At 41.0% G+C, this 17,185-nt stretch overlaps 1 protein-coding gene across 1 annotated transcript; it reads right to left on the bottom strand.

The window, feature by feature from the left end:
• Positions 1-4,921: 4,921 nt before the first annotated feature.
• Positions 4,922-10,817, bottom strand: amer2 (APC membrane recruitment protein 2). Its single transcript, XM_055636943.1, has one exon. The coding sequence runs from the start codon at positions 10,699-10,701 to the stop codon at positions 8,740-8,742; it is 1,962 nt and encodes a 653-aa protein (XP_055492918.1). The 5' UTR covers positions 10,702-10,817; the 3' UTR covers positions 4,922-8,739.
• Positions 10,818-17,185: the final 6,368 nt, after the last annotated feature.

Here is a 17,185-nt window from a genome sequence, read left to right as displayed (position 1 = left end):
ATATGTAAAAAGACAGTAGATTAAAAAAAAGCAGATTACATTTTTATTAGCAATTCTCTTCTATTAAAACATGTTAACATTTTAATCCTAAACACAGACCTGACAAGTTCTTTTCACACCACAACAATGGGAGATTATGGTACATAAGAGAAGTGCAGTTTATGAAGCTGTGATCATTGACTATTTATGATATATTTTGGCACGATGAAATGGCAGATGGTGCAAATTCAAGTGATGAATAGCCATTGAAAACATTACTAACAGATTTTTCAATTAAATTTTCTAAAGCTGAGTAGCTAATCAAGTTAACAATTCATAAAACTGGATTTTCAGTCATACTTATTTATGGACAATTATTTGTAGCATGCAGATATTCCATGTTGTTTCTTGAATCTACCAACCATATCACCAAAATGGTTGGAAACAAGACACTTCCCTAGTTAACGACCTTTTGTACAACAACACTCCATTGGTCGTTATGAACTGTGGTACACTATGAAATTATAACTGCAAGCATAAAAATATATTATCTTTCATACAGTAGATAAGCATGTTGCACCAACTTTAAAACTGAAACTCAATATGTTACTTAACTGCTACTATTTTAATCTATTGTAACTATTTATTTTATATAATGGAAGAAATTAAGTGTCGTGAAATTTCATTCTAACTATGCAAATATGATTAAAAAAAAGGAACTGCAAAAGTCTGAAGAAACCCGAAATGCAATTTATCCATTTTCTCTGAGGTGCCGCCTGACCCACTGAGTTACTTTGTGTCTATCTTATGCATGATGCAATGTTTTTCTTTTCTTATAATATTCCTGTATAAATGTGTAATGGTGTCATTACCATGGATACTGGTCAACTTCTCAACTTCAAATTAACTTATTTTGTTATCCTTTGGTTTTGTTTCCATGATTTCTACCGGGATATTGCATTTGGTATTGTCGACTCATTTGCAAGTCCTCCCCAGGTTATAATAGAGTTCCATCCCTGAGAGCTGCTCACAGCCAGCCCAGCAATTTATATAAATCTGAAGTAGGGTCCCGACCCTGAAATGTCACCTATCCATGTTCTCTAGAATGCTGCCTGACCCACTGAGTTACTCCAGCACTTTGTGTCCTTTTTTAGGTAAATAAAAACTCGGGCCAAACAACAGCAAAGTATAGTTTAACCCAACCATTCACATATTGCCACAAGTTAAGTTCCCACATAGCAGAAGATGTCAGTATCCCCGTTGCAGCCAGAAAATCCATTGTGCCGGTCTCCCAATTGCTTGTTCCCATATTCGGGCCGAACATAAATCCGGCATTCATAACCTGCAGAGGACTTGAAAATATAATTGATACAGCGCAGAAACAGGCCCTTCGGCCCACCGAGTCAGCGCTGACCAGCGATCACCACGTACACTAATACTATCCTACACTCTGGGGGCAATTTTACAATTTTTACCAAAGCCAATTAATCTACAAACCTGCATGTCTTTGGAGTGTGGGAGGAAACAGAGAACCCAGAGAAAAGGTCACAAGGTCACAAGGAGAATGTATAAACTCCATTTAGACAGCACCCACAGTCAAGATCGATCCCAGGTCTCTGGCGCTGTGAGGCAGCAACTCAACCTCTGCGCTACTGTGCCTTCCTCTTGACTCTTATTTCCCAACTCATTTAGTGTCCATTTCCGATTTCACATACATACATTTCCAAGATAGTGATCTGCTGATAATTTGTTGTGTGGAACTCTTTTTCAAGTACCTTTCAGATGTACACATAGACACCAATTATGAGCAATCCCAATTCACCATTCGAGTGACTCCCTTAACATATTTGGCTAAATTTATTAGACTAAACTTGCTTGTTACAGGTCAATGTTGATTCATTGATCAGTTTGAGTTTAGTTTATTTCATGTGTACCGAGGTACAGTGAAAAGCTGACTGTGCTAACTAGTCAGCTGAAAGACAACACATGATTACAATCGAGCTATCCGCAGTGTGCAGATACATGATAAAGGGAATAGCATGAACAATGTTTAGGGCAAGACAAAGTCCAGTAAAGATCAGCTCATATTTATCATTCTTTCTCTATTTCAGATCATAATAAACTAAACGTAATTGATGCCAAATTGAGAGGCGGTATTTCTATGGTTTCTCCTTCCCTCCAATCTGAAATAAAATCTCTGTAATATCAGTCACTCTTTCAGTCTTCAAATCGAAAGGCACAATGACCAATTTCCAAGTTATCGAACTTGGAAAGTCATGGTTCATGCATCTTAAATCTACATGCATCATTTAGACTTTAGAGATACAGTGCAGAAACAGGCCCTTTGGCCCACCGAGCCCATGCCGGACCAGCGATCATGTCGTACACTATCACTATCCAACACACTTGGGACAATTTACAATTTTTACCACAGCCAATTAACCTACAAACCAATACATCTTTGGACTATGGGAGGAAAGCAGACCACACAGAGAAAACCAACAGTCACAAGGAGAATGTAAAAACACTGCATAGACAACACCCGTGGTCAGGATCAAACCCAGTTCTCTACCGCTGTGCCATTTACTGGCAAACAGTTAAATATTTGGTTCCTTTTGATTGTTTGGTCTCTTGCCTTCTTTCTCCTCTCTGAAAATAATACGTTTAACATTTCTTTCTTATTAATTTTAGTTCCACTTAAATGATTATTAATGGGGCGATATTCACCTTTACCACTCTTTTTTTAACCAATTACGTTTATGGAACTTTTGCTGTTAACTTTGAAATTCTATATTCTTTTTCTGCATCCTTTCTTCTTAATCTTTATCATTTACTTAAATTACTCCCTGGTATCCTCAGATTCCACTTTTCCTTCCTCTGGAGCAGTAGAGGCACTCTTGACTGTCAAAGAGTTATGGCTTCATGTTCCATTCCAGGGACACGTATTAAATCTAGGCACCAGTAACATACTGGAACGAGCTGCATTTTTTAGTGCTCTCGTTCAGAAAATAAATGGAATAGGTGAAGTATCATTAATCCTTTAAGTTAGGCAAAGCACTTCTTAAGGTGAGAGCAAAGGAATTCCCCTTAGTTTCTTGGCCAACATTTATCCCTTCCCAAAGAGACACACAAAAAGCTGGATTAACTCAGCGGGTCAGGCAGCATCTCTGGAGAAAAGGAATAGGTGATATTTCGAGTCGAGACCCTTCGGGTTGTGCGGGTTTGTAGGCTAATTGGCCTCTGTAAATAGACCCTTGTGTATAGGGAGTCGATAAGACAATGGGATAACATGGAACTAGTGTGAACAGGCGATCAATAGTCAGAATGGACTCAGTGGGCCGAAGGGCCTGTTTCCATGCTGTATCTCTAAACTATACAAAATACAAGTAAATTGCTGCTTTGTCTAGAAAGAGTATTTGGCAACCTGGACTATGAGAAAGAAGTCAAACAACAAGTGCAGCCTCTTCTAGTTGCACATAATTCATAGTCAGATGCCATGTAAAGGGGGCAGGCATTAGTCTCCCTACCAGCACAGGGTCAGTCTGAAAATTATTGAAATCAATCCAAAACTTTTATTATTTTTTAATCATTAACTTGCTGTTTAAATCACTGACAAAAAGATTTTGGTAGGTTTAATATTCATGTGTGATTTAAATCATTTTAAAATCAATTCATTTTTTAACCTTTCTAAATCTCATTGTTTTGTTAATATGGATGAGGCTTCCTGGTGGCCCCATCTGTTTAGTTGATTGGTTGGACTTAAGTGGAGAGAGACAGCCAATACGAAAATTAAGAATAGGTATTGAATTAAGATTATATTTTAAAGGTAGACGTGTTTCCAAATCATTTTCAATGCAAAAGAACCCACAAAGTGCATATTTAAGGTGTTCAAATATTCTCAATGGTATCTGATGGTAGGGCGAAAATGAAATCTGGAAATCCAACAGAGTTGGCACAAAAACAGTAAACAGATTGTTGTATCACGTTCTTTGTGAACTGAAACCTGAAGACAACTCATGCATCTGTTGCCTAGTAGCTTTGTTCATAAAAAGTAAAGCTTGTGCCTTCACTCTTGAAAGGAAAAGCACGTGAAAGTCATTCTAGGTTGAAGTATTTCAGTGGAGATGAGATACAGATGTCAGAGGTTGGTGATTAAAACCTCACTCCAAGTGAGCCCACAGACTGATGCTCCAATGTGGTACCAAAGTGCCAAAGGACTTTGGAAGGACAGTTTCTTTCTAGATGAGTGTGGAAACAGGCCCTTCGGCCCATCGAGTCCACGCCATCAGCGATCTCCATACACTAGCACTATCTTATATGCTAGGGACAACCAACACAGAGAACGTACAAACTCTGTACAGACAGCACCCATAGTCAGGATAGAACTTGGTTCTCTGGTACTGTAAGGCAGCAATTGTACAACTGCGCCACTGTGCCGTCCTTTCAGTCATTCATTCAGTCCTGCAGGCTGAATTTTAAATTGAGGTATTAAACATGATATTCAAAGAAAAAATACGGATTTCTTTCAGCCTCCTCTTAAACATCCTTTCTGCAACCAAAACAACCACAAATAGCCATTACTGATTATCCAGTTCAGTGTTGTTAGTAGCATCATACTATATACAATGTAAAACAGTTACCACCTATCAAAGAATACTGATTAATTAAGATATTTCTGAGAGTTGTAATAAAGCATTATAGTATGATAACATAGGCATATTAATTAAATTTTATTTTTGACCCAAACCTATCAGTGTCCATTGAAGTCACAACCTAATCCAACCACTTACAATGCAATAAACAAAAGTGCTTAAATCTTACAAGAGACCATTCACCCTATCAGGTCTATGGTGGCTCCCAAGCGAGCAATTCCATTGCACTCCCCCCCCCCCCCCCCCCCCCCCCCTTAGTTACTTATGTCCTTTGAACTTTTTCCCCCTCTCTCTCTCTCTCTCTCTCACGTCAACTTCCCTTTCTGACGCAGTGGTGCAACTACTAAAGTTGCTGCCCCACAGCGCCTGAGACCCAGCTACACAACTGACGAGTTTGCATGCTCTTCCTGGGACTGTGTGGATTTTCTCTGGGTGCTACAGTTTGCTCCCACATCCCAAAGACATACGGGTTTGTAGGTTAATTGGCCACTGTAAAATTGCCCCTGGTGTGTAGTGAGTGAATGCGAATGTGGTATAATATGGAATTAGCGTGAAAAGAAAATCGACAGTTGGCTGTATCTTTCAATCATACAATCACTCAATTCATCTACACTAAATGGTTAAGCAACCAGCATGCTACAGGGATTTAGTTTAGTTTAAAGATACAGAGTGGAAACAGGCCCTTCAGCCCACCGGGTCCGCACCAACCAGCGATCACCAGTACTATCCTACACAATAGGGACAACATACAGAGGCCAGTTAACCTACAAACCTGCATGTTTTTGGAATGTGGGAGGAAACTGGAGCACCCAAAGAAAACCCACACTGTCACAGGGAGAACTTACACAGTCCATACCGACAACACCCATAGTTGGGATCAAACCCGGGTCTCTGGTGCTGTTCGGCAGCAACTACCGCTGCTCCACTATGCCTCCGCGATGGATGGGGGGGGAAAGTGCAAGACCTGAAAGAGACCTACACAATCACTGAGAGTGTTGCAAACTCTGCATTGATAGCACTAAAAACATGATTTAACTCAGGTGCCTGATGTTATGATGCGGCAATATTACCCTCTCCCCAACTTTGCCACTTCTGGATAGTAAAATAAATGTTACTCAAAAAAACCTTTGGTTGCCCAATCAATTAATATTTGAAGATGGAGAATCATGAAGTGTATCATCTGGGAACCAACAGAAACCGAGTTATTCAAAATCTAGTTACAGGATTATCTAATTAAATTCACTATGATCAAATAAACTCAATTTTAATTCTACATGAAATGATTACTTGATTAATGATTAATATTGGGATAACCTATCAAACAACTTCAGCAGGCAATGTATATAGAACATTCCATTCTATAGGACAAAGGTTACGTACTGAATTACTCTAAGATAGTCATATAGCATGGAATCAGGCCCTTCAGGCCTACTTGCCCATACCGACCCACATGTCCCATTTCTAGTCCCACCTGCCTGTGTTTGCCCATATCCCTCTAAACCTATCCTATCTATGTACCTGTCCAAATGTTTCTTAAACATTGCGATAGTACCTGCCTCAACTACCTCCTCCGGCAACTCGTTCCATTCACCCATCACCCTTGTGTAAAAATGTTACCCCTCAGGTTCCTATTAAATCTTCCCCCCACCTCCCACCGACCTTAAACCCATGTCCTCCGGTTCTCAATTCCCCTGCTCTGGGCAAGAGACTCTGTGCGTCTACCCGACTAATCCTCTCATGATTTTGTACTCCTCTATAAGATCACCCCTCATCCTCCTGTGCTCCAAGGAATAGAGTCCTAGCCTGCTGAACCTCTCCCTACAGCTCAGGCCCTCAAGTCCTGGCAACATCCTCGTAAATCTTCTCTGCACTCTAAGATATTTGGATATACAGGGTATATAATATATTTTTATGGATTGGCACACACATTATTCTCAAACTGTGAAATCAGACTGGAGATGGATACCTTGCCTCTCCATGTCTTGTTCACAAGTTGCCTACTCTTATATGCTGCTAACCTTATTTCCGTTATTTTTTCATAAAGAAGCGAATAAGATTTTACAGCAAATATTTAAAAAAATTGAACATTACATTTTTTTTTAATACAGAGCCGTATATGATGCCCTTCTAAATAGATGGTTATTTTAAATAGTAGACAACTTATTTTCCAATTTTAGACACCTCAATACTGAGGTAAATTACAATTCTGAACAAAAACTGAGTAGGAAAGATTGTCATTTATCTTTAATACATTAATCTTAATTTATTTCAAAATAATCAGCAATATACTTCTATTCCATTTATGGCAGTATTTCTTTCTCACTCTGTACCTTTAACCATTATTTTTCTAATCTGCTTCAAAATATATTTTCCTGCTATATTTGGAATATTTTTCTCCCCTACTTTTTAGTGTACAAGTGTACATTTTCTAAATAATGTGGTCAAGAATTTCAAAGACACTCGGTCCAATTTTGAGGTGCATCCAATATGACTTAAGAACAAGTTTTGATTACGAAACTTCAAACGACAGTTTCACTAACAAATTCTCTCTCCACTGCGTCCATCTCTCAGTTACCATGCCGTCAATTTCATAACCTCACTTCATTCCCCACTTCTGCTCTCCATTCCCCACTCCCTCTCTCCATTCCACACTCCCTCTCTCGATCGCCCCACTCCCTCTTGATTGCCACACTCCCACTCTCCATTCCTGGATTGCCTCCCTTTCTGAATTAATTGCTTTCCCTCCTAGAATACACGGATGATCTCTGCCAGTGTTGCATTTTCAGAATTAAAATCCTCTCCATTAGTGAGCTTCCCAGATGCCCAGTGAGTATCTGCAGTGTTAACAGTATGTGGCTGAGACGTGGGGCTCGATATCAGGTGAGTCTCAAACCACACACTTCCAGCACTACTGGGGATTATTCCCAATTCTTATTTGATCTGCTTATCAGTTGAATAAATGTCATACTGAATAAACATTGGAACAAATGAGATAAAAACAATTGTGAAGTATATTGCCTGCAAAGAATTGTAAGAACCTTTGATTAGTTTCTCTTGGGGCAATAGTACAAAATTGTACGACACATTATCCAATTTTATCCACTGTTTTTAAGTAGACTATTCTCTGGCACAATCACTTTGTTACGAATAAAGGCCACGCCAAAGTATTTAAATATAAAAATTGTAGATCATGTGACTGTCACTCTCTATGTGGATTTAAAGCAGTGGCTGTACAAAAAGGTTTATAAGATATTTTAAAACATATCTCCTGTTATTGTGAAATAATTCACTGTGCTGTATTTTGCTATTTTAACTCTACTTTCTAAATGTTGTACTCATTCACATGCAGAAAATAACTTATTCCAAAAATTTGTCAGATTATAAACTCGAAAGACACATCATGAAAACAATGAAATACCTTCCCTCCCATCACCTTACAGAAAATATTTTTAAAGGGATCTTTTTGCAGATTCATTTGGAATGACTTCATTGTGATGAAAACACAAGCTGGTCCTGATTATGTCATCGTTCCCTGATTTCACTTATGTAACCATCTTACATATCCGTTGCTTCCTTCTCTGGCTGCAGATCACAAGCATCCAATATTTTCATCGAATCTGGTCCCACAATAGACATCTTTTGTACCAATTACTGTATAGACGGTAAAAATAGCAGTTAATGGCCAATATTTGAAAAATATTGTCCTTACATTCCAGTACAGGAAAGAAAGTTGCAACACAGACCCCAGTGCTCATGAAAGAAAATATGATTCTGTAAATACTTTTGGCCACGATTTCACAAATATATTTCACAAGCATCTTTCTCTGTTCGTATCTGTTTAAATTTAGGTCAGTCATTTTTTTTCCCCTTTCCTGATTCCGGGAGCAATAAAAATGATGTGTTGCATCTGTGCTTCATAAAGCTTTGAATAATTTTCTTTTTCTAGGCACGATTCTGTCACAAGATAGGAGATTGCTCTTGGCAAATGGCAAAGTCCTGTTGCACGATATGAATATTAAGGATGCAAGCAGAATTTCGACCAACTGTGCTTACTTCTGGACTGACATAACATGCTGATATTAATTTTGACACAGAGGCCTTTCCAAGGCTATTTCTTCGTGCCTCCCTTGTTAGTTGAGACTTTTGCAGTTGACCCAGTGATGACTTTGTGGTTGGGTCTGGGAATTGAGGTCTTTGCGATTGGGATTTTGGTTCTCACTGGCTCACATCCGAGTAACTGTTGAACCGTTTGAGGCCAATGAATGTGGTTCACGTCCCCTTGACGTGCAGTAATAGTGGTCTTGTGCCTGGGGATGGCAGATATATTCCTATCCTTGGAGATTGTTGTAATGCTAGATACAGCTTTTGGAGACAGTGTTTTAGGTTCTGCAACTGAACATATTTCTTCATCTGAGACAATACTTGTGAGGCTTTCTTCTGGATCCGTAAGTAGATCATGCAGGCCATCTCCACTGTAACTGTCTCTTGGAATGCTTGCCCTGGTAGCAAGAGTTTTCCCACTTTCATCTTCATGCCCAGGGGTTGTGGAGTCCCAGTATCCTTCATCGCTATTTGGAACGCTTTCTGGTTGGTCGCATTTTGCACTGATTGGATTTTCATCATCATTCTTACTTATCGAAATGTCATTCAGATGAAGCTGTTTCAGTAATGTACTGTCTCCTGCCTCATTAAGGCAGGTTGCAGTACCTGAAGCAAACAATTGTGTTTGGTCACTTGCGACCGGTCCAGCCTCGGTCACTGGCGGCGGCGGGTCCCAGAATTCCTGCAGGTATTCATCATCAACTTCGTCAGGACTCGCCATTTCCTCCCCTCCTCCTTGGTAGCTCAGTACAATTGCGCTTTTCCTTCCACCACCCTTCCCCTTCTCTGCCGCAGCTCCACTCTCACATGCGTTTCCGTCCTCCTCCTGGTCAACGATAACATCCCCGCATCCCGTGAGTGAATCGAAGCTCTTCAAGGACGTGACGTCTGAAAACATAATGCAAATCCGATCAATTGATTGTTCTGCGGGCGGATCATTATTGGTTGGGCCAGCGCTTCCACTTTCAGCAAGGTGGCAAGAAGCAGAACCGGTCTCAGAAGCACCTTCTTCTTGTACGTCCTGCCTCGCACCAAGTGTATTTTCATCCCGCTTGTCCTCCAACTGATCCAACACTTTGTCATTGGAAGGATGGTCCATTGAATGGCTATCGATGGTAACATTCTCCACATACTGATGTAATTCGGGAAGAGATGTCCTACTATCTGCTTGTTCAACATCCTCAGTGAAAACGCTCTCATTATCACTCTGTATTTCACAGGGGAGCTTAACGTCCATTCCAGTACTTTCAGATTCTGGGATAGATTTTTGTGACTCTTCTTTAACACATTCCAAGCTTGCGGTCAGAGACCCGGGCAATGTTAAAAAGTCAGCTATATCCTGCTGCCCAGCCTTTTCCTCTCGACTGATTTTGTCCTTTCTGTGCCATCTCATGCTGCTGAACAATCCTTTCAGTCCTTTCTTTTGTCTGCTGCAACTCCTCTCTTTCATCTGGTCAGAGTTTGAACACACTGACTCCCCCTTGCAATTTTCTAATTTACTATTCCTTCTCAGCAACGAAAAGAAACTGTGAGACTTGGCAATGGGTCCACAACCAGCAGCGGCAAAGCTCATACTACTGACTATTTTTGTGCTGGAATCACTGTCCAATTGATAGTTGCTGAGAGAGTCTTCCTTCTTGTTCACTTCCAATCCCATATCAGCAATTCCATCGTGCGTTTTGCTCCGGACAAGCCCCATTTTCACAGAGCTTTTCCCATCCCCTTTGTTTTTCAGGCTGAAAATATTAGGCATTGTGCCCCCTGATTTCCTTCTCCCAAACAATTTAAACGCCGTCCTACTTATCTTGCCAGACTGCTGTTCAGAAGCCGAAATTTCATTACATTCACAATGCAAGTCCATGACTGCCACGATCTTGTTCTTGTCTTTTTTTTTCCTGTAGACCGTTGCAGCTGCCTGATGCTCGTTTTCCCCACTTGCAGCCTCAGTGCTGCTCGAATTTAACTCCATGGCAACCAAGAGGATAAGCAGCTTTCGTCATATGTGGACTGGAGCCAGTCCACTGTCAGCATTGCTACATTAACCTGAATTTCTGAAAAGCACTGGTAAACAACAACATTTTTCAGTGTGTGTGTGTGTATATATATATATATATGTATGTATGATATATATATATATATATATATGCATTCAAGCAATGTTCCTATTTTAATTAATTGTTTCTGTCTTAATTCAATCTATTTTAATCGCATTTGTTCAATCAACAGAAATGATGATTCAAACACATTGACATACATTAATATATTAATGTCAGACCATATTTGGAATATTGTGAGTGTTTTGTGCTCCATATTTCAGGAAGGAGGTTTACCAAACCAGAGGAGGTTTACCGAATGATCCTGGGATGATTGGGTTAATGTATGAGGAGCGTTTGATGGCTCTGGGACTGTACTTGCTGGATTTTAGAAGGTTGAGGGGGGACCTCATTGAAACATAAAAACATAGAAAATAGGTGCAGGAGTAGGCCATTCGGCCCTTCGAGCCTGCACCGCATACCAAATAAAAAAAGGCCCAGAGTGGATGTGGAGAGAATGTTTCCACGAGTGGGAGAGTCTAGGCCAGAGGCCACAGACTCCGAATAAAAGGACGTATCTTTAGAATCTAGATGAGGAGGAATTTCTTAGTCAGAGGGTGAATGTGTGGAATTCATAGCCAGAGACTACTGTGGAGGCCATCATTGGGTATTATTAAAGTAGAGATTGATAGATTTTTGATTAGTAAGGGTGTCAAAGGTTATGGGGAGAAAGCACGAGAATGGAGGGAAAGGAGGGAAAAATGGATCAGCCCTGATCAAATGATGGGCCAGATGGTCTAATGCTGCTCCCATGTCATATAATCCTATGATAAATGCAATCAAACAGTATAAAAGCTAAATAGAAACAAGATGCATTAAATGATTTACACAGGGCAACATGACAATATTTTGGGTTGATAATCTTCTGGAGTGAGTTTGTACATTAGGCAAATTTTCAGGATTTTGAATTGTAAACCTTCCAGAAAAAGAGAAAGGAAGCTGGCGTGTGATTTCCAAAAACCTTCAATTTATAATGATTCATTAGACGGTGGAACTTGTGGGAATTTTGATGCAGATTGCATGCCCTCCCCTGTGGTCAGAAAATAACAATTTAAAAGGATAAGAAACTAACAAAGACTAGAGGGCAGTACAGTGGCGCAGCGGGTAGACCTGCTGCCGTCCGGGTTCAATCCTGACCTCAGCTGCTGTCCGCGTGGAGTTTGCACATTCTCCATGTTGCCACGTGGATTTCCTCCGGGTGCTTTGGTTCCCTTCAACATCCGAAAGACATGCAGGTTTGTAGGTTAATTGGCCTCTGTAAACTGCCCCTACTGTGTGGACGGAGTTTCTCCCCACAGGCCGTCAGGACTGTAAGCTCTTATCTCATCAGGGACTCATTTATGTTGGGTCTTTTTAAACATTTTTAATTTAAAAAATAATGTAAATACTGGTTCTGTTCTATTCTGTTCTGTTGTTCTGTTGTTTTTGCACAATCCGCAGGCATTGCCACTTTCATTTCACTGCACATCTTGTACGTGTATGTGACAAAGAAAGTTGACTTGACTTGACTAGGGAGTGGATGGAAAAGTGGGGTAACCTAGAACGAGTGTGAACGGATGAGTGGACTCAGTGGGCCAAAGGACCTGTTTCCATGATGTATCTCTAAACTAAGATAAGATAACAAAAATTAAATGCATTCTATTCTGCATGAACTAATTATTAAAGTCACGAAAAAAGGAACAACTATTTGCAATTGTTCCATTATATTAATGTAATATTAATATAACCTTTGAAAAACAGTTCAAATTTAAATTTGGTCAATATAGTTTAGTTTCGAGATACAGCATGGAAATGGGCCCTTCGGCCCACCATCCATGCTGACCATTGATCACCCGTTCACACTAATTCTATGTTATCCCACTTCCATATCCTCTCCCTACACACGAGGGAACATTTAACAGAGGCCAATTAAAGTGGAGCACCTGAGGAAACCCACATTGGGGAAACTCACAGGGAGAACGAGCAATCTACACACAGACAGCACCCGGCCGGGGTCAGGGTTGAACCCAGGTCTCTGTTGCTGTGAGGCAGCAGCTCTACCAGCAGCATCTCTGTGCTACATAATGAAACAATTTAAAAAAAGGAAAGTTAGGTTATGTAGCTGGAAGAATATCAAGTCTGACCACTTTAGTACAAATCAAAAATAATATGTGCATACACAAAGGTACAGAAAAGAACAGGGAAACTTATTTCTACTAGTGGTAAAAGGTAAACTTGGAGGTTAAACTTGCCAAGGTTCATATCATGTTGAGAATATAAGGTATATTCAAACTATTATTTTCAATTAAATCAAGAAAGCACAGAAATGACCTGAATCCACCTCAGTTTACTTATCGCCACAACAGATCAACAGCAAGTGCTATCTAGAAACAAAGGAACTGGTTTACAAAAAAAGACACAAAATGCTGGAGTAACTCAACATGGAGTCTCTGTGGAGGACTTGGATAGACAAAATGTTGGATTAGGAACCTTCTTCAGGTTTTCTTCCCCCCTCCCCCTCAAACCCCACCCTCACCTCAGCCACAATCTGTCTGAAAGTTACCGATCTAGTTTAGTTTCGATATAGATTGCGGAAATAGGTGCTTAGGACCACCGAGTCAGCACCGACCAGTAATCCCCACACACTAACACTATCCTACAAACACTTGGGACAATTTACAATTTTAGCAAGCCAATTAGCCTGCAAACCACTATGTCTTCAGAATGTGATAGGAAACCAGAGCTCCCAGAGAACTCCAACGCAGGTCACAGGGAGAATGTACAAACTCCGTACAGACAGCACCCATAGACAGCATTGAACCAAGGTCTCTGGTATTGTAAGGCTGCAACTCTACCACTGTGTCATACATCTATATTCGGCAGAAATGTTGCCCACCTGCCGAGTTACTCCAGTGCTTTGTGTCTTTTTTTTAAGCTGATTCTACCTCTCTGGCTCTCCACTAGTCTGGACCATCTGGATAACAGAAAGAAACACATCAGCTTGCTGTTCATTGACTGTAGCTCAGCATTAAACGCCAGAGATAGATAGATAGATAGATAGATAGATAGATAGATAGATAGATAGAGATATTATAGATTCATAGTACGACAGCATTCCTCCTGTGGCATTCAGCTATTTAAGGACCTTAATTTTTCATGTTCCTGCAGTTGGCAAATTATTCTAAATAATTAACAACTTCCATAATAAATAAAGGAACCCTTTATTAAAAAATTACAATTTACATATTTAGCACAAGTTATTTAGCAAATCCAGTTGAGTTCTTGTAACACATTATGCACAAGTTTGGTGAGAGGGTACAATGAAATCTTGCTTGCAGCAGTATCACAGGCACATAAATTCAGGCAACACATGAAACATACGTCACAGTAAACACTTGCAATTACGGACCTCTATATAGTAGATTTTGGTTATACTGGACCGAGGCTCCCGTTGCACTCCCCCCCCCCCCCCCCACGGTTGCTGGAGCAGAGAGGGCGAGCAACATGGAGGCGGCATGAGTACCGGACCCGTCCCTGGTGCACCGTGTGTAGGGCCGAGGGCTCTACGGCTCCCCGGCCTGTAAATTCCCGTTGTTTAACACCGCCACCACCAATGACACGTTTCCTCCTTCCCGGTCTGGAGTTAAACTTCACCCCCCTCACTCGGTTTCTCGCAAGCAAACGACAATACAGACACCATCCCCTCCCCCCATGGTCCACTATTGGGAGGGTTTATTGTATACATAATGTATACATAAATGATATGAAGCATAGCCAGGTGGGCAAGTTCCAGTGGGGCATTGGGCGCTCTTGATGGTGGTACAGCAATGCTCAAGTGTGTTGGGTCGACTGGCGTGTAGATGGTGCTGTTACACATGCCCATACATTCGACTGGCCCCCAAACAGTAGCCTGGATATAGGGTGCGAGTTGAATCAAGAGTTAAAATTGGAATATAGCAAAGGTAATGCTATGGTGGTTATGGGAGATTTCAACATGAAGGTAGACTGCGAAAATCAGGTTGGTACTGGACTCCAAGAAAGGGAGTTTGTGGAGTGCCTCCGAGATGGAATCTTAGAGCAGCTTGTACTGGAGCCTACCAGGGAGAAGGCAATTCTGGATTTAGTGTTCCGAAGATCTTTCCTGGTCCCAGCACACTAATGCAATTATAAAGAAAGCACATCAGCGTCCCTACTTCCTGAGAAGGCTACGGAGAGTCGGTCTGTCAAGGAGGACTCTCTCGAACTTCTACAGGTGCACAGAAGAGAGCATGCTGACTGGTTGCATCGTGGCTTGGCTCGGCAACCTGAGCGTCCAGGAGCGGAAAAGGATGCAGAAAGTTATAACCACTGCCCAGTCCATCGTCGGCTCTAACCTCCCCACCATCGAAGGGATCTATCGCAGTCGCTGCCTCAAAAAGGCAGCCAACATTGAAAAAGTTACTTTTATAACAACTAAACAGGTTCGCTTCTTAATACACACAACTCATAAACGTTTGGTAGACCAGTTCAAAACTTTACTTATTATTGGCTGATGGAAGGGAGGGAGAACTCTAGTCAAGTGAGCAAAACAGACACTTCACTCTCCTCATCCACTTCTCCGAACAACAGAATTACATCGTATTATATAGTGTTTTTTTGTCACCTTAGAACATTCCACAAACATTAGTCATGGTCAGAGGTATAGGAAAATAAAGGTTTCTACAGAATGCATCACATCAAAAGCATTTTGTCATATGGTACAAGATATTTTACATATTAAAGACATTGGCCATTTGTTAATACCCCTCAGATGAATCTAGTTTCCTCTCTCGTCACTTCCTCCCTCACAAACATCGGACATTTGGTGCAAGGCATTTTACATATCAAAGACATCAGCCATTTGTCAATATCACTTAGAATGAAGCAAGAATTTAATTAGAAACATGGCTCTGCAAATGCTGGTTTACAAAAGACGGCACTGAGTGCTGGAGTAACTCAGCGGGTCAGGCAGCATCTCTGGAGAACATGGATAGGTGATGTTTTCGGCACCGAGACCATTCTTCAGACTGATCTTCACCAGGTCTTCTATCTCATTCTCCCGCGAATGTTCATTGGCCAGAGGAAAGACAAGGCAAAGTGGGGAGGAAGGGGGAAGTGTGAGGGAGTCTGTCAGGATACAGGAGTAGGCAATTGGCCTTTCGAGCCAGCACCGCCATTCAACGTGATCATGGCTGATTATCCACAATCAGTACCCCATTCCTGCCTTCTCTCCGTATCCCCTGACTCCGCTATCTTTAAGAGCTTTATCTAACTCTCTCTTGAAAGCATCCAGAGAATTGGCCTACACTGCCTTCTGAGGAAGAGAATTCCACAGATTCACAACTCCCTGGGTGAATTGCACCTTTGGATGAAGATAGAACCATTCCTTCTCTCCAGAGATGCTGCCTGTCGCGCTGAGTTACTCCAGCATCTTTGTGTCTACCTTCGATTCAATCCAGCATCTGCAGTTCTTTCCTGTACTATTGAGCTTTGTACAATTTAAAGTCCAGAGACCAAACACAACAGCAATTAAACTCAGGTGGGAAAGAGATTGAAAATTTCATTAGATTATAGCAATATTGAATTAAAGAGGAGGCAATAAATTGGCCAAATTCCCAATCCTGACTTTTCTCCAGTAACACAAGAAGGGAGGTGCACACAAGTGAGCAAAGGTGGAGTCAGTTGACTATGCTGTCACACAGAATGGAAACAGGCCCTGGGCCCAACTTGCCCAATCAACACTGTTCCCACCTGGCCTTATTTGCCCCTGATCACTCTAACCATTCCTATCCATGTATGTGCCCAAATGTCTTTTAAATGTTGTTATGGTACCTGCTTCAACTTCTTCTCCATGCTTCAATAGCCTGTGCACATTCCAATGTTTAGATTGAATAGAAATAATGAACATTTGGAAGAGGAACTAGATAATTACCCGAACCTGGAAATGTGTTATCTGGAAGGCATGTGGACAATTGAGATAATGGGAAATGCAACCCCTATTTTTGGCTGATAACAAATGTGAATGTTGCAAAGAACATTCAAAAGAATTATTTTTCTTGTGATGCACTACTAAATGACAATCTGCAGTCAAGGTTCGCCAAGCAAGAGACATTTGCAACACAGGCTATTTCTGATAAATCCTTTGGTGCTATAAGTCTACGACATCCTTTTTATTGAAGTGGCCTGACCCAAAATGTCATCTTCGATGTTCTCCAGAGTTAGCGCTAGACCTGGTGTGTCTTTGCTTTGTAAACCACCATCTGCAGTTCCTTGTATGCATCCTTTTTAGTTTCCTTTTCCCTTTGTGCTTGCTGCCAACAATTGTTTAGTTTAGTTTAGAGATCCAGGCCCATTCGGCCCACC

The sequence above is a fragment of the Leucoraja erinacea genome, chromosome 6, assembly GCF_028641065.1.
Source record: "Leucoraja erinacea ecotype New England chromosome 6, Leri_hhj_1, whole genome shotgun sequence".
Classification (NCBI taxonomy): domain Eukaryota; kingdom Metazoa; phylum Chordata; class Chondrichthyes; order Rajiformes; family Rajidae; genus Leucoraja; species Leucoraja erinaceus.
This window is presented reverse-complemented; position numbering and strand designations above follow the sequence as displayed.

Excerpts from the sequence above, each read along its gene's own strand:
- amer2 (XM_055636943.1), bottom strand. The coding sequence starts at position 10,701 with ATGGAGTTAAATTCGAGCAGCACTGAGGCTGCAAGTGGGGAAAACGAG.